At 36.6% G+C, this 22,204-nt stretch overlaps 1 protein-coding gene across 1 annotated transcript in view; it reads right to left on the bottom strand.

Moving 5' to 3' along the window:
• Positions 1-13,043: 13,043 nt before the first annotated feature.
• The window catches only part of LOC139745116 (sorting nexin-25-like), a 36,964-nt gene continuing 27,803 nt past the window's right edge, over positions 13,044-22,204 (bottom strand). Inside the window, exons 21-23 of the mRNA XM_071655536.1 lie at positions 20,060-20,241; positions 18,441-18,541; positions 13,044-16,358 (exon numbers count right to left, since the gene is read on the bottom strand). Coding sequence (XP_071511637.1) covers positions 16,044-16,358; positions 18,441-18,541; positions 20,060-20,241 — 598 coding nt within the window. The 3' untranslated portion in view covers positions 13,044-16,043. The remainder of the gene's footprint in view (positions 16,359-18,440; positions 18,542-20,059; positions 20,242-22,204) is intronic.

Consider the following 22,204-nt stretch of genomic DNA (forward strand, 5'->3'; position numbering starts at 1 on the left):
AGCTGCCCGGAGCCGACGGCTCGGGAGGAGATAGACAAACCAGCAACGCCGGAATAAAACAGGAAATACATAAGGCCGCGACAACAACAACAACTTCGAGTATTATAGTAGTAGATGTGGATTGATATGTGGATGTGAATGTCCGTTACCGATATCAAAATGTATTTCTTTACAACACAATAAGCACGAAAGGCATAGAAGAAAACGTAAACCAAAATGCTAATTGCATGCGCTTCATACGTATGTTACTTTGGGTAATGGCGTGTCCAATGGGACAAAGAATATATGCCACACCTTCTTTTATTGTTCTTATAGCTCTGGCAGGTTAATTGTAATGGGTCAGTCACGAATGCGATTTCTGGTCTACAGCCTACCAGCACGGTTTATTTAATCTCCTCATTGATGCTGCTATGGAGAATGCAGGAAACACTGATAATTTTTACTGGTTTTCCGCAAGTCTCGCACTTATTTTCAGTATAATTATTTATTTATTTATTTATTTATATGTTTTATTTTCACAGGGTGGCTCCGTCAGTGGGTTAAACACTGTTGTTCTTGGGGTTACAGCTCGTTATTCCGAAGGTTCGTTATTCCGAAGGCTCTTCAGTCCGAAGATTCGTTATTCCGAAGGTTCGTTTTTCCGCATTTCATTTTCGGATTAACAAATCTTTGGAATAACGAACCTTCAATATAACGCCACAAATGTTCGGATTAACGAACCCTTTTTCATTTTCGGATTAACGAACCTCTAGGTATAGGGAATTTGTGTGTTTCGGATTAACGAACCTTCGGAATAACGAACCTTCGGAATAGCGAACCTTCGGAATAACGAACAGCACCCGTTCTTCGAGGCCCTGCATGAACACATACATACAAATAAACACATAATAATAATACAATACCAACATCAAGTTTGCAGTATCAAATCTGTATATAACTTAACATTTTATGTATTACATGTAAACTCAAAATATAACAAAAACTAAAATTATAAGATTTAATCGCTTTGACAATCTTGTATGATTCATATACGAGGATGGCTTGATGCATTTACATTATATCATTTTTTCCGCGAATGGATAACATGAACATGTGAATTAAGTGTACATTCTAGAGGAGCAATATGGCGGCGGGTAGAGCGACACGTGCTGTGACAGTGCTCTGAGGAAATTTCATATCATGCCCTGATTTACGCCATTTCAAGTAATTAACATATAATCATATAGTCAGACTATCATTTAGGATCCTCTTGGTTCAAACATGGACTCTGGTTCAGTCTCCAACAGCCCAGTGAAGAAAAAGTTGAAAACTGACAGTGGAAATATGGTCGGCGTGGCCGAAGGTACGGAAATCGACAATGACGCTCCCCGGTGGTTTAAGGCGTACGAGGCTAGGCAAATCGCCCGTTTTGAGCAACTTACTGCTCAGTGCGCGGATACTCATGGCGTGCTGCAACACAACATTGACGAAGTAAGTGCCAAAGTTGATAGTCTGTCGGTGGCTTTAGCCAAGGCTGAGGACCGAATTGACGATCTAGAAAATAGATCTAGGAGAAATAACATTGTGATTTACAACCTACCCGAAGGGGATAAGGAGGAGAATAACACCACGCAAGTAGTGAAGCAGTTTCTTCAGATCGCCAAAGTTGATGTCGACATTGATAGATGCACTTCAAGAGTACACCGAACGCCCACCTATCGTAGCAACAGGCATGATGCACATCAGAGACCCAGGCCAGTGCATGTTGGATTCAACCACTACAGGGATAAAGAAAGAGTGAAAAGGGAGTTGATCCGCTTCGTGTCGAGCAAAGAAGAAAGGGAGAGGAAGATCTTCATCAGTGATGATCTGTCAAAGCGTGTTTTGGAGCGAAGAAAAGCTCAGATGTCATCCTTCAAAGCGCTCAGGGAAAAGGGTCTGAAACCCTTTTTCATTTTTCCCGCTATACTGAAAGCCAAGGACTCTAGTGGACGGATCATAACACCATCAGACCCACCAGCTGTTGCAGATCAGAAGCAATCAAAATAAGATACCAACAAGAATCCTCGTTGGATTTCAAATAGCGGTGAAGAATCAAGAGTACATCATGGTTTTATTTTGTGTCCGTGATAGTGATTTTTAACAGATCATTGGATATAAATGTAAAGAAATCTGTCATCCAAATATGAACGGGATCAAACAAGAGGATCATATTGTCACAGCTTTGTACAATATTTTGGATCGTGTCATAAAATGTTATGACTATTCCATGTTTGCTTTTAAGTTTGTTTGTTTTCATAAGTATGTTTGTTTTTAAATATGCTTGTTTTAATGTCTGACTATAGTAACTGGATAAAGGGCATGAAAAAGATGTTGCCCACAAACACCAAGCCAGAGAAGTGTGCATTGTGCAGGTCCGTGGTTTGATTTGAGGCCTGCATTTTTCATCTTGCACCACATTTTGCTCAGTTTGTTCTTTCATGATTACACCAATGCTCGGTTTTAGTTCTTTTTTCTTTTATTGTTTTTTACTTAATTTTTTCTTTTTGTTTGGCAGACATTGCATAATCTATTTTCAAGGCAACCTAGGAATGTATTATATATTATATATATTTTGTTTGGCTTTGAGTATTGTACTCTTTCCTTCATGGGCTCGGCCCTTTTGTTTTGCCATATATGTTTTAATGGTATTATTAATAGATGTTTTTTAATGTATATAAAACTACATTCGTTCAATTGTCGAGGGTTGCAGGAATATGTGAAAAGGAGAAAGATTTTTCATTACTTTCGCTCTCTTAATTGTGATATTTTGTTTCTCCAAGAAACGCATTGCAGTAGAGAGGATGAAAAATTGTGGCACTCTCAATGGGGTGAACATGCCTTTTTTGCTTCATTTACCTCCAATAGCCGTGGGGTAGCAATCCTTATTAGGAATTCAATAAATCTTAAGGTGAAATCCATTTTTAGAGATCCCAATGGTAGATTTTTAATTTTGAACTCCACTCTCAATGAATTCCCCCTAACTCTTGTAAATGTATATGCTCCTAACAATGACGATTCTGAGTTTTTACTTCATTTGTTTGCTGAAATTAATAAATTTGATGTTTTTTCCCTGTTAGTAGCTGGTGATTTTAATACTGTTCTTGGCCCTCTTGATTACCAAGGTTCTAGGAATAAACATTCTAATATAAAAGCAAGTGAAATGCTTTCTGCATTGATGGACGAATTTGGTTTGTGTGATATCTGGAGACTTTTTAATCCTAATTTGAAAAAATATACAAGACACCAAAAAACACCTCAAGTCTTATCTAGGTTGGATTTTATTTTAGTCTCAGATAACTTTGTAAATAACTGTAAAGAAACTAAAATTTTGCCTGGAATTAATTCTGATCATTCAACTGTTTCTGTTTGTTTCAATGATAATCAGCCTCCCAGAGGCAGAGGATATTGGAAACTGAATACGTATTATTTATATCATGATACAGATTTTATTAATTTAATAAAGGAAAAAATTAAGGATTTTAAGATCATTCATAAAGACTCCCAATGTGATTCTAATATATTGTGGGATTCTTTAAAATGTTTCATCACTGGGGTCGCTATTGAATATTCTGCACGAAAAAAAAGGGATAGAAATAAAGAGAAAAATGAATTATTAGAAAGCATTGACAAGATTAAATCAAAACTGTCAAACAACTCTGTTTTACCTGACGACCCTTTGTACTCACAACTTGAAGAATTGGAAGATAAATTGGATAAAATTTTTGATTTTGAAACAAAAGGACTAATAATAAGATCAAGGGTGAGATGGTTAGAAGAAGGTGAAAAAAGTAACAAATATTTTTGTAACTTGGAAAATAGATCTTGGCAAAAGAAAAATATAAATAAATTGAAAGATAATGATAATAATGTGATTACAGATTCCAAAGATATTCTGAATAATATTTATGAATTTTATAGTAAGTTATATTCAGTTCCTAATACTGATTTTGACAATGAAGCATGTGAAACATATTTGAATAATATTTCCATACCTCTCTTACATGAGGATGACAAACAGTTATTGGAGGCTCCCCTTACCAAAAATGAAATATTTAATGTGGTCAAGTCCATGAAAAAGAATAAAACCCCGGGGTTAGATGGATTGCCTATTGAGTTTTACATTGTTTTTTGGAGTGATATTGGTGATATGCTTGTAAATTCCTTTAATTTCTCTCTGCAAAATGGTTTAATGTCAGCCTCCCAAAGGAATGGTATAATAACCCTTCTTCCCAAAAAAGATAAAGACCCCCTGTTAGTAAAAAATTACAGACCTATTACTCTTTTGACCACTGATTATAAAATTCTAGCCAAATGCATAGCCAACCGATTGAAACGTTGTCTGGATTATCTCATTCATGTGGACCAATCTGGTTTCTTGCAAGGGAGAAATATTGGGCACAACATCCGTTTTATTTTAGATATTATTGAATATGCTGAAGCTTATGACATTCCTGGTTCAATTATTTTGCTTGATATTGAGAAGGCATTTGATAGTGTTTCTCATGATTTCTTATTTAAAATCCTTGAAAAATTCAATTTTGGTCATAAATTTATTGATTCTATTAAAACCTTGTATTCAGCTCGTCAAAGTTATGTAATAAATAATGGGTTTTTATCCAGTCGTATTTTTATGAAGAGAGGAATTTTTCAAGGGTGCCCAATTTCACCTTATCTCTTTCTTTTCGTAATTGAGATTATGGCATTGTCCGTACGACAAAATGACCTAATAAGAGGTATCTCATTTGTAGATGAAGAAGCCAAAATTTCTCTTTTTGCAGATGACTCTGTCTGTTTTATTGATGGGTCTAATATTTCTTTTTCTCAGTTATTTGAAACTCTATCCAATTTTGGCCAGTACTCTGGATGTAAACTTAATTTTAGTAAAACGGAGGCTATATGGATTGGCGCAAAAAAAGGATGTTTGGATTTCCCATTCACCAGTCATGGTGTATCCTGGCAAAAGTCAGAATTTAATTGTTTGGGTGTTAGATTTTCTTTGAATGTTCACCGTATGTTTCTTTGATTTAAATTTTAATAGTAAATTGAACAGAATTGAGCAAACATTAAACTGTTGGCGAATGAGGAATCTTTCTCTAATAGGTAAAGTGTGTGTTGTTAAAACTTTGGTATTACCACAATTGATATTTCTATTTTCTGTGCTTTGTATTAGAATCCCTCGTTCCTTTTTCCAAAAGTTAAATTCAATCTTTTTTAGATTCATCTGGAATGGAGGCAAGGACAGAGTCCAGAGACAGATTGTGTGTAATAATTATGCTGAAGGTGGTTTAAAAATGATCGATCCTTTATCTTTTGCCAATGCCCAAAAGTTGGTTTGGGTAAAACACCTCTTTGATGTAAATTTTGTTGCCCCTTGGAAATCTATTGAATTATCCTTTTTGCAAAAATTTAATGCTGAAATTTCATTTTTGTGGAATTCCTTTGCTCCAGAAAATATTCTTAATTCACTTGGCAGTACACAACTTGCAGAATCTCTCCGTGCATGGTATATATATCGAGAAGTAGCTACTGTAGAGTTTTATGGCCATAAATTTTCAGATTTAAGTGCATGTCAGTGTCTTTGGTTTAACCGGCTTATTCGTTCAAAATCTAAATCGTGTTTATTTTATGAATCCTGGTTCGATAATAATATTCTTACCATGTCGGATTTATTCAACCCTCCTTTAACAGGTCATAAATTATTCGAAGAATTAGTTTTAGATTTTGGCATTCCTTTGAGTGATAGAAGAAAATTTAATTTCTTGATAAAAAATATACCTGAAAAATGGATTAGGAATTTTGACAAAGATATTTTTGGAGTTCATGAAACTATAGTTCAAGAGCTTTTAAGCACAAAGAAAGTTCCAAAGAATGCATATGATATTTTAATAGGCTCCCATGTTCCAGATAAGAGATATCAGTATTGGGGTGATAAAATACCCGTGCCTGTTAACTTAGACTGGGAGAAAATACATATTTCTAATTATTTTTGTACCATTGACACAAAATTGAGATCATTTTATTTTAAAATCTTCCATAAGGCAATTGCTTTGAATCAATTTCTTTATAAAATTAATAGAAGAGATTCTCCAAAATGTTCATTGTGTGATACTGGGGACGAAACAATGATTCATTTATTTTGTGAATGTGATAAAGTCATTTTAATCTGGCAAGGGGTTTTGGATGTAATCTCACAGAAATGTGAGAATGTTTGCAATGTAACCAATTTTGAAAAATTATTTGGCATTTGTAGTGATAAATTTGTTACGTATTTGTTTTTGCTTGTAAAATACTACATTTATACTTGCAAGTTTAATAACAGTTTCCCCAATTTTACTGCATTTAAATGCTTTGTTAGGAAACAGAAAGAAGTTGAATATTTTTCTGCTAAAAAAAGAAACAAATTGCCCGTGCACTTTAAGAAATGGCGATTTGATTTATAATTTTCCCTCACTTTTTCTTTCTTTCTATCTCATCAAATTTGTATATGCGAGCCATATTTATTTTGGATGATGGGTTTTGATATATTTTACTTTGTTGTTTATTTTGAGTGATGCGATGTACATGTATGCATTACACTTTATATTGTAGTTCAATGCCTGCTCCTTTTGCTCATTTATATTCATCCCTACACTTGTACTAAATGATTTATTGCCTGTGCTGATATACTTCTGCAACCCTCGACAAAAGTGGTGCACACTGCCACTCTTCCTTTATTTTTTTCCTTGTTAAGATCTTGTTTATGTTATGTACCTGTAATACCATAATTATAAAGTATAAGTACAATGCTCAGTGTTATACTGCATATTCACATACTATAGTACCTTTAATTCATTTATACTTCCAAGGGCGAGCTCCCCGATTAATTAAGACATCTTGATTCACAAGGCCTTTGCGAGCAAATAACAATCTGCTTTTAAAATGTTCTTTGAATTCTTAACCTTCCAATGGAATAATACATCTATATACGATTGTACATGTACGTATTTTGGGATATTTGGATGGGGGAGATCGGGTGGCGGAGCGATTCCCTTTATAACAGTGATTTCGAGTGTTGTTTCGGGATGCAATGGAGGTTGAATATACATGTATGTTAAATGTGCATGGGGGTGAGAGAGAGAGGAGGGGAGAGAGAAGGGGAAGGGGGAGAGAGTTTGTTTCAGGTGGCTGCGTTAGCTAAGAAAAGTTGATCTGGTGGTGTAAACTCTATTATGTAGATCGCTCCGCTAGTCGACCTTCAGACTCCAATCGCCTTCAGTACATCAAAGGAATGCCAGCTGGTTGCGCACATCAAAGGATGTTTTGTAATTTATTGGGGTCAAATGAAGTGCAGGGCCAAAATACCAAACTGGAAGTTAAACATAAGACATAATGTGAATACCTTAGCTTCTCTTCCTGTGTTTCGGAGCTCAGCTCTTGAATAATACATGCATTTTATCTTTGTTCTGCCCTTTATTATTATTATTATTGTTATTATTTCTTCTTTTATTTTTGTGATTTGTATGCTAATCTTGTAAAATCATTTGTAAATGTGATTTTTCATTGATTTTTTGAATAAAAACAAAATTATAAAAAAAAAAAAAAAAAAAGTGTACATTCTAAAAGGAGAAATGACATATACTAATCATGATTACATACATGGTTATAATAATTAACCAATTTTTAATACCCTTCGTAATGAAATCTTATTCAGTGATTAGACATAATAAAATTGGTCTGATGTTGATGCGGGCGAGAACAAAATACCGATAGAGAAAAGATGTACTTCACCCTGATGTAATATTCATGGTGGATATAAGTGCACTATATACCATAATACACAAACACATTCATTTCGTGACCTTTACTACCGCACGTGTTGAGTGACATAAGTTCTAAAACATTGTTAGATGTTTTTAGATTTCTTTTCCTTCTTTTGAAATTCTAGCGTTTCTTTTCAGAAATTGTTATAGTATTTGTTCGTGGATATTATTTTGTATGAGATATTGGTCTGTGATCTACGCAGAGTGCAAATAGCAATAAAAAGACCCACTTAGTGAAATCACTTCCGAACGTCTCGTTGATCAATGGGTTAATGGAAACGAATGTTAACTTGTTTAGAACGAGAGGTAAGGTGGGCTGTAAAGGTTGGCAACTCGTCCCCTTCCCTTTCTGGTCTTCAACAACTCGACTTGCTGAGTACCAACAACTCGTCGATCCTCTTGGCTTCTCGCCATCGACATGATCAAGTCGACTCACTGAGTTCCACGACTCCAATCTTCAGATCTTTTCGTTGTTAACGAGTTTAACTTACCATTTCTATTTCTTCTTCCCATCCCAAACTCGATGATTTGCAGTTTTCTCGAACATCTATTTTTCTCATTTTCTCATCATAATTTCATTAATTCGTCAAGTTAATGAAATTAGCAACACAGCCCATGTTCTCGTCAACTCGTCACAAAATTGGTCGACATTTTCAGAAAAAGACAAATTTAAAAAGACTTGGCGAGTTTTATCGACTCGCCATGTCGTCTGTACGTCGTAAGCAAATCGTCACTAAGTCCAATCAATTCGTCTTTATTCTTTTCATTCTAAAGGAGTCCCTTTTGCTGAGTTTATCAAGAACATAATGCTCTCAGACTTTCTTCCCCTCTTTTTTTTTAAATTAATGATAATCAATTGAATATTCGCAATATGCTGCATTTGAAATTTCGGTTATCCGGACTTACTCAGCTCCATTAGTTTTCGGAAACTGTTACTTTCCTTCTTATTTGGTTGGCCGACTGGAAACACAACGACAAACAAACAAACATTTTTTTTTTTTTTAATGCACACATAAGATACACATACCGTATGTCTAAAAAAAAAAAATAGTACAATCGGACTTTCCGCAACGATAACTTTAGAAATAGTGAATCAACTCAAGTCAATTTTAAGGTATGGAACTATGTATAACTTATTATTGTACCCACATCTTACAGAAAACCTTATCTTATTTGCTTCGGTGGTCAGAGAGAAAATGAGGATCTTTGTAGATCATGTAAGGAATCCATTCCCTTCAAATTTTGTCTATTGTGTTCACAGCTGAAGGAGCATCCAATTGCTGAACATGGAAGAAACGGGCCCATGACATGCTTTACAACGATCCACATTTTTCTCTGTGACCACTTAGCCAACTTAATGGGGTTTTCTCTAAGAACAGTTTCATTCCCTGAAATAGCGATCAGATTGTTTAATCATTTGGAAAGTTATCAATGCTGAAATCCGATTGCATATTTTTTATTTATTTATTATTATTTTTTTTTTTGGGGGGGGGGGGGTGAGGGTACATATTATATATATATATATATATATATATATATATATATATATATGATGTATGTATATAACATTCACTAAGTTGGTGAACGACTATGCCTACAGTGTCTCTGAGCTTCACGTCACCCACACGAGGTGCGAGAAACTTGAAGTACATGTAGTGCTGAAGCACTGACGAACCTCCAAATACAATGTACCTGTGTGAGCGTTGTTTATTAATATACGCTCTGTCGTCGCGACATCGAGCACTGTATGAAAAATAGTCTTCACAGCGTGTGTGTGTGTGTATATATATATATATATATATATACATACATATATATATATACATGTATCATATATATATATATATATATATATATATATATATAGTCATATTACATGGATAAATGAATACACACACACATATATATATATATATATCATCAAATATAAAACTGAAACCAAGTTCGTGCTGTAATTACCAATAGTTCAGCACGCAAATTTTTGAGCGATTCGCTCTTTCTGAAGTATCAAGAACAATTGAGAAAGAGTGAATCGCTTGAAAATTTGTGTGCCGAAATAAACTGTTGGTGATTACAGCGTGAACTTGGTTTTAGTTTTATTTTCAAAAATTATTACACCAACACGTGGACAACTTACTCAATATATATATGTGAGCATTTTAAGTTTTTGTTAAAACATGTGTTTAAAGTTTTTGTTAAAACATATATGCGAGTGTTTAAAGTTTTTGATAAAACAGAGATTTAATGAAAAGTTTAAATGAACTTTCTGAATGGATTGTTATATATTCCTCAAACTTCACAGATGTGTTAACTTCTTCCACCATTTCTCAATTTACTGAATCCACAAATTTACATGTATATCAGGAAAATTTTCCCTTTAAGTCTTTTTTCTTGAAGATGGGGATTGTGGAAAGAAGGGGTGTTATCTACACGTGTGCTATTTCACTCTTTTAAACACATGAAAAAAAATCAGGGAATCACTCATCACTACAACACACTAATAACAAAAAAGACAGAATCACAGACAAAAAGGCAACATGTGAAATGTGATAAAAAATAATGTTAATCTGCACTTCATCAGATTCCAGTGACAGTTTGGGGGTAGTACATAGAGTGATAAACGTTCAAGCACAATTCTGTAAAACCCCAGAGTGTTGCATGCATATGAATACAAAACGAAAAACAAAAAATAAAATGGGACATGATCATAACTTTCTTCCAAACCATACTTCCAAAACAAATCTTCTCTCTGAGATGATTTCTTCTGAAGTCTTACAGATGTTATAATCGGCATTAAGACCAGGCCAAGCCTGAGGAAGGACAAAAATACTTGCCCACCCTCACTGTTTAATGAGATTTTATGACAAATTGTTGAGAAATTAAATGTGAACACCCAGAGGCAGAATTTGGTAGAAGTCCACACAGCTCAAGAGCTTTAGAAAGGAATTGCTGAAATATCACAAAAGCAACACTCCTATAAACAACCTCACACTAACACACACATTAAAATATCTCAAGCAAACACATATTTCTAGTACCCGGTGGACTCATTATTTCATTTTGTTTGGTCTTGTTCTTTGCTGGAACAACTAGATTTCAGATAAATGATTCCACAGTCCTGATTTAGTTTTTGCATGACACATGAATAGTTGTTGTTATTAAGTACCTGGTGTTTTTTTCCAGAACCAGCAGATTTTCATGTGGTAGCAATCTGATTTTTTATGACTTCAAATACAATGTAGAAGGTGGAAAGTTTACATAATCAAGGAGAGCATTTCAAGAAACCTTTCTTAGCTACCTTTGTCATTATGGTCAGTTCTGTATAGACTAATACTGCAGGCAAGCTGTGTCAAAGTGGAGTCTGGAACAGCAGACTACATTAAAACCTGACTGAATTGGAAATCTCATTATATACACCTGGTAAAATAAATCTACATTCTTATGGATTTCTCCCTTTCAATTTCAGAGCCTCATTTTGCTCATTAAACTGATAAGTACACATGGTCATTGTGATTGTCTTTTCATGCACTGTGTTATCAAACCATGTTTCTCTTCTACATCAACCTCAACTTCATCATTGGCAATAATGAAGAAGCTCCACAAGTTAAGTGTACATTCAGCATTCTTATTGACAAAATAAAATTTATAATTACAATTTCTAACTAAAAACTCATACATCATCGCTCTACATTAAAACAAGAGACCCGCGGGTCTAGCGCTCACCTGAGTATCGCAAGTTCACCTTTCACGCAGTCACTAATCTAAATTATTCACAGCTCTACCAAAATTTGACCAGGCATTCTCAAGTAGAAGATGAAAATGTACAATAAGGGCCCAATTTTTTTAAGATTCCTTAATTTGGGGGGATTGGGGGCCCCCTGGGGCCCTCTGGGTGGGGCATGGTGCCCATTTTGATAAATTGAGATCCTGACCCCCTAGGGATGCTACCTGCCAAGTTTGACAAAAATCCATCATGAGGTTTTCAGGAAGAAGATGAAAATGTACAATTCAGGCCCCCATTTGGACCCTTCCAACCACCATCCCCCCCCCCCCTACCCAAGAGGGGCACCCCTGGATCTCCTATGAACAAACTTGAAACTACAGTCATTAATGTACTCACTCATAGTATTATCTCAGCTCTATATATAACTTCTGATTCTAGAGAAGATTTATAAAGATTCCTTCATTTGGGGGATTTGGGACCCCTGGGGGCCCCCTGGGTGGGGCATGGTGCCCATTTTAACAAATTGAGATCCTAACCCCCTAGGGATGCTACCTGCCAAGTTTGGTGAAAATAGGTCATGGGGTTCTCAAGAAGAAGATAAAAATGTACAATTTAGGCCCCATTAGGACCCCTCCTCACCCCCTCCCTCCCCTGGGTCCCAAGGGGGGCACCCCTGATTCTGCCATGAACAAACTTGAAACTACAGTCATCAATGTACTAACTCATAGTATTAACTTAGCTCTATCATTTCTGGTTCTAGAAAAGAAGATTTTTGCGGATATTCCTTAATTTTGGGGGGTTTGGGCCCCCTGGGGGCCCCCTGGGTGGGGCATGGTGCCCATTTTCACAAATTGATTTCCTAACCCCCTAGGGATGCTACCTGCCAAGTTTGGTGAAAATGGGTCATGGGGTTCTCAAGAAGACGATGAAAATGTACAATTTAGGCCCCATTAGAACCCTTCCCCACCCCCCTCCCCTGGGTCCCAAGGGGGGCACCCCTGATTCTGCCATGAACAAACTTGAAACTACAGTCATCAATGTACTAACTCATAGTATTAACTTAGCTCTATCACTTCTGGTTCTAGAGAAGAAGATTTTTACAGATTCCTTAATTTTGGGGGGTTTGGGCCCCCTGGGGGCCCCCTGGGTGGGGCATGGTGCCCATTTTAACAAATTGAGTTCCTAACCCCCTAGGGATGCTACCTGCCAAGTTTGATGAAAATCGGTCTTGGGGTTTTCAAGAAGAAGATGAAAATGTAAAAAGTTTACGCACGACGCACGACGGACGACGGACGACGGACGACGGACGACGCACGACGCACGACGCACGACGCACGACGGACGCCGGACGAAGGGCGATCGCAATAGCTCACTTGAGCCTTTGGCTCAGGTGAGCTAAAAAAAAAAATTGCCATCAAGTCTGGTACATGTACATCTACATGTACATTATACACAACAGTTTGTTCAATAAAAGTATTCATGTGATAAAGTTTCTACTCGTGAACACTAGCCTCTAAAATGTCTCAAAGAGCATCATTTGCCATGTATGTATTTCTACAGAGTTTAAATATAATTATTCATCAAACTCCAGCTAGAAAGTAAGAAAGAAAGGAGAAAAGAAGTACATTACAGAACTCAAACCTGCTAGTGGCTTGCTCAGCTGTGGATGAAGCAAATAATCATATCTAACAAATGAACTACAACCATAGATTCAAGTCACAGATTTGTCAGCAAATAAGCAGCAGTTGTACACACAATGACATTTTGTGAATTTCCACACCCTTGATAACATTACACTAATCTCTTCTCACATAGGAGCAATTTGGAACAGTATATCAAGACAGACAAAGATTTAATACCCAAGTAAGGAACATCGTCAATGCTGTCAGCAAATTGAAAGATAAAATGTTGCATCAATGACATACAAAAAGGAGAATTAAAACAAGTTCTTTAAAACTAATCTCAAGACACACTAGCATTTCACATCAAGATCTTATAATGTGTGCCCCATCGGAATTATTTGATTCTAAAGCAAAGCAGTTCTTAATTTGACAGGAATATAAAGAGCTGGAAAAACAAAGGTGATGAGTTCAAAAAATTAACCCCAGCATAGTTTGGCAAAAGATTTTGAGGCAGTAATGTTTGAGCTGACATGCAGATGAATATGAATAACAATTTGCATATTCAATTGTTCCATTCTGCAGCACTCATTCTGTCTACTGTTAATTTGTAGATAAAATTCATCATAAATTCTTGTCATAATCTTTGTCATCAAAATCATCATATTTTCTATAACATTTAAGAAAAAGTTTTGTACATGATTACATATGTTTGGCAAATTTCCCTGATTAATGGGAAGTGGTAATATGAATTATGTCTATGAGTATTTGGATGATTCATGGCATAACATGTTACAAATAAGCTGCTTGCATCATTGGCTACTCACATTTCTGTTTTTATTGGGCAATATTTTGTGTATAAAAATTCAATTATTTGCTGCTTACAAGGGCATGGCTCATAAAAACTTTGGTAAGCTGTTGAGGTTGCGACAAGCACTTTATGAAGTTTGCCAAAGTTCAAACAAATATTGCTAAACTGGGTTACATCATACTTTCGTTTGCTGCTTTTACGGATATTAAGATATTAGTCAGCTATTTCAGTCCCATTCAATCACTCTTATGTGGTGTATGGATGCCGGATTTAATTTTGAGGCCTACCATAATAGATGGAGAGCTCTGAGAGTTTTGGTGCAAAAGATTTCTTCCTACCCCCCTTGTCTTTCTATTCCAAGCATGACTCAAATATGCAAGCTACTTCAAAAGCATTTGCGGTTTATGAAGAATGCATGGTCTTTCACAAAAGTGGATAAAATGCAGCAATTTGCCAATATTCTCAACCTGACAGAAATTGATGCCGCTACAAAAGGCTTGTAGTGACCTGCAACATCATCACCAGCACCATTGGAATGGAATGCATGGTTGTCCATGAAAGCAAACATTAAAAACAAACTCAACCATAAGCAGACATCTTCATCAATGATGGATGATAAAACAAGTATACCTTTATAATCTCTATTTTTTTGCATCCAAGTTGCTGCTGCCTTTTGATATTTCTCATAATCTCTATCAACAATCTGACCAGATATGCTTTGTCCAAGGCCAGTCCATTGATATCTTTATGTATTTACAGATCATGTGCCCTAGAAATTTCCTCCATAATCATGAGTCATGATATCACTTACAGTAAGTGTGTGCTGTCCATCTAAGCTGATTGCTGATTGGCTGTAAGTGTCCCTCTGTCAAACTTTCAGCCAATTGCACATGACGATAAGACTATATGGTGGATTGAGTGCAAGCATGCTCCTGCAATGTTCACTCATTACATGCTTACAAAGTCATCTGAAGAACCATTTTGAACCCTCTCTTTTTAAAGTGTGAGTTAACCAAACTACTGGTAGTTATTTTCTGTAGGCCTTTTTTCTCAAAGACCTTGTGGTCAAGGCTCCTTCTGAAATTTTGACATATACACTAGGGTCTTGTGGTGCTGTCATGTAGTTTTGTTGCACTGTATGTGAGTTTTAATATACCAAGTAGATTTTTTTTGTTGTCTAGTCCAGGTTATTTTTTCTTATCCAGACCATGCATACACAACATGTCATGCGAGGGTGTCATATCACACCAGATTTATTCAGAAAACTGTAACAATCACATTTATTTGCCACGAACGAACTTGTGTTGCTGTACCTGTGCACAAAAAGCAAATTATTGCAGCATGTTACCAAAGTTTTGTGACTTTCAAGACGTCTTCTGGTGATACTTAAAAGGTAGACTCTAACTCACGGAAAGTTTGGTATTCTAGATCCACCAAGATATACTCATACACACATACACCCATACACACACACATACCCAGAGGCACAGCTACAACATTTGTAAATTGCATTTTAGTCTTAAAACATTACCAATAGAGTCAAATGTGACCCTGGCCTTTAAAAACAATGGAAAAACAAATGTTTACTTGACTTGCTGATTCTAAGTCTACCAAGACCACCACACAATTTTACTGAAGCAAGTCATCTTTGACTTGGCACTCAGTTGAAAGACTTATCTCTCTTTTGCCTCTTCTTTTTTTTCCCTTGGGGAGGACCAGCAGTCCACATTCTTTTTTTTCAACTACAGAAGAAGACAGTAAGTATACAGCACCATGAAAAATATCAGATTGTCTACAATGCTCTAGAGGAGAACATTCTGTCTACACAGTAGAAGAGACTTTTAAATGGACTGGTAACTAACGACAGAATGAAGTAATGAAAGACACTATATTTAGATCAGTGTTATGCCAGACTCAAGACTTTCTGGAATATTTACCCTTGGAGGGTCTTCTGCGGTTACCACAATGCAACACAAACACAAAAACAAATAAACATGGTTTCTAAAGGTTAACATTGTCTCTTGGAGAAAGTAAGATCTTAGCCTGGAAAACATTCTCCAGGTTGTTCTTCAATCCTCAGCATCACTCTTTTCCCTTCCTTCTACCGATCTTCTCCTCTGCCTTACGTTCCACTCTCCCTCATCATCCCCAGCAGTCCCCTTCAAGACGTCCTGACTCTCCCCGCCGTCTGCTCCCGATGCTGGCTCAGAATCCTCCCTGGGTACCGAAGACTCACCCAGTTCCTCAGGAGCGGGGACAGGGGGTGAGGGTGCCACCTCACCAGACCCTTTCTGCCGCCTCTGTTCGTCCTGCTCGAGTTCCTCGAGGAGTCGTGGATCCTTGAGCTCCGGACACAGCTCTAGGAGGGCCAGCTCCAAGAGGTTCTGGATTTATCAAAAGCGAAACGAAGGACATCATGGCCCGCTATATGACAATGACTGCTATGCCTCCCATACACCATACTGGATAATGACCTTTACTCTCCACGCTCCTCTACCCATGATGCAGAAGTAATACCCTTCTTTCATGAAATTCTCCTAAATACTCTCATTTCTGTATACTTCCAGAAAATATAAGAATATAAGAGTCAGTCACTAAGTCTAAAAATCTTCATCCTGATAGGATTCTGCATTAAAAAAAAAACCCAGAAATTTAAAGGGATGGTATAGTATTGGATGAGGTGAGGATTCAGCTGTAACGTTTTGAGAGATACTTAGAATCCACTTTATGAAATGTTAAAGAGCATTCAGTTCTACGAGGAATTGAAGCAGCCTCACGCAGCCTTAAAGCTCAGTATAAACAGACAAATGGTAATCCAATCAGGTCAGGTTCTGAAACAACCTACAGGGGCTGGTTTCAAAGCCTGCTTTAGCAGCCTCTGCTGCAGTATAAACACTAGGGGGTTCAAGAAGCTGCTTTTTAGCTGACACGGAAGTTTTATCGCTGAAGGTCATCACCCTCCAATGTAGACAACCCAGCCGTCACAACCAACCCCCACTGAAGAAAGCCGCACAACATGCACACTTTCAGGAAAAAGCCCACTCTGTGTATCAGAGTGGAGGAGCCAGTTGAGCCTGCTAGGGCCTGCACCTGTAGGGCCTGTTTTCAGCTCGCGCAGTATAAACAGACAAGAGAGTGAGACCACTTTTTCACGCGGGCTTTCAAGCCCCCTAGAGGAGGCTCAAAAACCTGCCCACAGTAAAAACGGGGTAACAGATCACTAATTTATTTTTACATGTAGATAGCTTGATGTTTCTTCTTTTTTTTTTACTTATCACTTTATCATATTCAATTTCAAGCACCTGGTGCTTAGATTTCCAGTATAATAAATTCCACCCTCTTACAATAGAGACAGAATAAAGTGTGATTCACATCTTTTTTAAATTATTGTGAAAAATTGATCTCTTCTGCATTCAACTGCAATGTATATTGCCAAGTGCAAGCAGAAATTATGTTTTCTCATGAGAGTGGCACAGAACAGAGTAAATAATATCTTAAAGATATCACTGCTGAACTAATGTTCATCTGTTCTACATCAGTATGGAGACATCCCTTTGAAGCTGGTGAACAGTTTTAAAACATACCAAGAGCAACAAGAACATAAACCCTGCCAGAAAAACATATCAAGGCTTCATTTGGTCACTTTTAGAAATGGAAGATAAAAAGACACTACACCCACGCACACAAAAAAGGACATTGCTGAAGAAAAACATCTCGACAATCACATTTTGTGACACGCTCTCCTTAAAAAGACAAAACATAAAATGTATAAAAAATGAATTTAAAATCCCCTTTCCTGCAGGCACAAAGTGAGAATAAGTATTCACACTAATTGCAAAACAAGTTTGAGGGTTCCAATTTAGACATCCTTTGTTGTTGTTTTTTGTCTAATAAGACAATGCACTAGATGCACTTAAGGCTATACATTTCCCTCCCACATCATTCCATTAGGGTAGCATTCAGAGAAACCTTTCAACAAAATGAAACGAGGAAATGAGCCTTCGGCATGGTATTGTCTGAGAGACTAAATTTAGCCTTACACGGAGACACTTTATTTTGGGAAAAGCAAGCTTTAAAGTTGCGCTTCTTGATTCTTGATACTGATTAGCACACATTGATGCAAGCTGGCTAAAATGCGGCTTATTAGCAAGACTACAGCTAAGACTGCATCCACTATATATTCAAGACTTGGTATACAGTATGTGACATACAGTTCTCATGAGCGATTTTCATCTCAAAATATTATTGTACGCAAAATTTGGTGATTTTTTCCATGTCCCATCTCTAATCTCTGTACTGAACATTTTCACCATTCTGATTTTCTCGATCCAGTATGTCCATTGAATATCAATTTTTCCTCGAGTCTGTTGTCCTTTAATAGATACTAACAATGAGATGCAAAATAGAGCTGTCAGATATAGAAGCATAGGGTTTCATTAAGTGCTCACTCACAGCACAGTACTTACATAAAAAATATGTTTGTTGGTGCGGACGTCTTGCAGGGCTTCAAATATCTTTATGGCTCCAAGACGGCTGTTACCCTTCCCCAGCAGATTCTGCAGGAAATCTGCACGAAAATAGAAGAGCACTGCATTAACAATTGCTATCAATGTGGTGACAATTTCCTCAAATTCTGTTATTTCTGTGTATTGTGATATTGTTGTTGTTGTTGTCGTCGTTATGTTTTTTTGTGGCCGATTGCATATCTTCCTTTCCGTTCAATTTTCCTGGCACACCTGGCCCCATAGTGTCTGTGCCACAAATGTGATATGTTATATAGTTTATACGTTTGCATCCTAAAATCCTAGTAAGTATTGTTCATAGTATCAACATCATTATATCAATGAGTAAAATGTACAATAGTATATAGAAGAATTTGAAATGAATATGTCTTATTGGTATAACAAATTGGTGCTGTTGTTGTTTTGTTCCAGTGTTCCACGTTTTACAAGCGTGGCTTTTTTAGTGGAACACTGTTTTTCATCATTGTAATTATTTACTATTTTTGTTGCCATGACAAAGTGCATGGTTTCTTTTTTACGACATCATTCGTGTATAATATACTTTATATTGTATTGAAAAAATCCTTTATCGGACGAGTGTAAGAGAAATGAAAAAAAAAATTGTATCACTTTGGATTATGTCAACTTTTTCTTTTCTTTTCTTTGTGATGATGGAAATAAATAAACTATTGAATTGAAAAAAAAATTGAATTGAATTGACAATGTGCCTTATACATCCTACACATGACAGGCCATTATGAAAGGAGTGTCAATTCGAAAAAACAAACTAACAAACAAACAATCAAATAAACTGTATCTGTTTCCCATGAAAATCAAACTAGTAGAGTACTATCTGTTGCAAAGGAAACCTTAACCCACATATAAATGTGAAAGCAGCAATATTAGTAGATAAAATCTGCAAAGTTTGAGGATAAAAATGATAGTCGATTCGAAAGTTAAGTATTTTTAAATTTTCGGTGCTGTCATCGCTGGATAAGACTACTACTACAGTTCATGACAATATAAAGAAAGTATAAAGAGAATTCTATAAAATTTCATCTTTCATGAAAAGAACACATTCCTTCACTTAACACACCTTAACCTCATTTTGTTGAACTTTGACACTGATTTTTCATGTCCGTCATTTCCATTGGTTGCTACAATCAGTATCACTACTCAGTCAGAATATCTAAAATTTGGAAATTCTTGTTTGAAAGTCCTATCTTGACAACATTTCTCCCATTATGTTCATCTTTTCATTATAGATCCTGTAGTGTAGGAATACCATGGGGTGAAAAGGCTGGCCCGGTTTGAATTTATTCAAGAATCATCGTAATGAAATGTGTACAATTATATCATTGATCTATATATAAGTACACACACAGCCATAGAATCTACACATGAGTCAATCATGGATGAGTGTGTGATTTGATGCGGGCATTCGCTGAGCAGCGCTATTCATGGTTTTAAAATGTACCCCAGTGGGCAACAAATGGATCGGGCCATCGGTGAATCATCACAATACTGCTTCTTTAAACATCATCAATGGTCTTGCTTCAAAGTTTTGTGGAAAATCAACTCACCTGGTAGATTCTCCAGGAACTTATCCCTGGCCTCCCTCTGAGTTGCCCGCTGTTCCTCTAAGCTGGGAGATGGCTGGGCCTGAGCCAGCTCCCCTTCAGGCCACATGGAATCTTGGAAGTAATGGATGTAGAACAGGACCATGGACTCCGATGTCAGCCAGTCCACCGTCTCACGCAGTTGTCTACAAAACACAAAATTGGAAATATTGAATTGATTTAGTGTGATTGAAGCTGATTTTATCATGTTTTCTACAGCTACAATGATGTAAGACATGATGTGTGTAAAACATCACACAGTGATGTAACAAGTATTCAAAGCTTAGGTAAAAATAACAATAGTGTAATAGACAAAATGTGAAATGGTACAGTTAAGCAATTGTAGACTAGGCTACGTTCATCTCTAATGATACTACGAATTATTCATGCTAAAAATGTATTATCGACAATTTTGCGATTAAACCACCCTCCACTTTGCAAATCATTACTAAATCATGACAACTTTACAACAGCTCGATATGAAAAATATGTGACAGGGAAATGTAACAAATTTGTATGCAAATTACATCGTGAGAAACATGCATGGCCATGTCATCATTACCTCATTAAATTTTGCAAATGGGGTTCCAACCAAATAATCCTTTTTGGAAATGCATGAAACACTAGAAAAACTAGAAATGTCGCTATGGCGACTGGTATGCCTCCGCCATAATGCATGATTCTCCTAATAGGTCTAGATAGTACATGTGGACAATGTGTGATTACATTTTCACAAAACTGGCAAAATATTGAAATGACAAGTTTGTCAGAAATGTGTTGAATGTTCACCTTCCTTGAACTTGGTTTAATTGGATGAATAGGAGAGCATGTATTTGGGGATTTAAGGACTTTAACTTGACTTTGACCCATTCATACATTTATGCATTGAGTAATTTTCATGGTACCGGTATGGAGAAAAAGTGCAATTTCTGTACTGAATAGTAAATTGTTACCATGTTCATCTGGCCTTAGACCCTAAAATTCATAAGATAATCACTTTCAGGTAGAACATGCATAGATATGCAGTAAGTTTCACGATAAATTGAGCCACTTCCGAGATATGGAGGAAAAAGTTAGTTCAGTACTTTCACTTGATCTTTGACCTTTTGACCTTTGAGGCAATAAAAAAAGAAAAAGAAAAAAAACTCTCCAGAGAATTTCTATTAGGTTACACATGCATACACCAAGTGTAAAAAAAAAAAATACTAATCCTGCTGGCACTGCATGAACATGAGGGAAATAGTAAAATTTTGAAGTGTTGCACTTGACCTTTGACCCCTGACCTTTGACCCCATGAACCCTACATTCTCCAGATAATCACTGCCAGTCAGTTCATGTATATATACTATGTTCCATGAAGATACCTTGAACAATTTTCCAATTTACAGAGAAAAAAAAGAAGTTTTAATACTTTTACTCGACCTTTTGACCTTTGACCTTTGACCTCATGACCCAAACTTTCACCAGAGAATCTAAATTGGGTAATACATGTATACACTAAGTTTCAAGAAAATATCTTCAGGCATTGCATAGATATGGTGGAAATAGTGAAATTTTATGTATTTGACCTTGACCTTTTGACCTTTGACCTTGAGCATGTGCACCCAAAAGTTGATAGGCACAACTTCACCCCCTAATACACATACATGCCAAGTTTCATTAGGATACCTCAACAGCTTTTGATAGTTACCTTGTCCACAAAATTCATTACGGACGGACGGAAAGACGGACGGACGGACGGAAGGAAGGACGGACGGACGGACGGACGGACGGACGGACGGACGGACGGACGGACAACCCGAAAACATAATGCCTCCGGCACCACTTCGTGGCGGAGGCATAAAAACAACACCTCAATCATAAAAGGCTTTCTTTGTTTTTGCCTAATTCTATGAAGTTTGTGCCATTGTGTTTTAATAACTTTATTCTATCTATCAAAGTAAATTCAAACATGCATTTGATTTTCATTTCGAGGTATTTGCTCTGCAATAATTTTGGCTAAATGCAACTATTGCTTGGTTTATGTTGAGGCTGAACACTACAAGTGACCCCATAAAGAGAATCTAGGGCAAGATAATGTTTGTGGATTCTTGAATGCTTGACATGTGA

This window comes from Diadema antillarum, unplaced genomic scaffold, assembly GCF_040938485.1.
Source record: "Diadema antillarum isolate AM-2024a unplaced genomic scaffold, OU_Dant_1.0 seq00001234_RagTag, whole genome shotgun sequence".
Classification (NCBI taxonomy): domain Eukaryota; kingdom Metazoa; phylum Echinodermata; class Echinoidea; order Diadematoida; family Diadematidae; genus Diadema; species Diadema antillarum.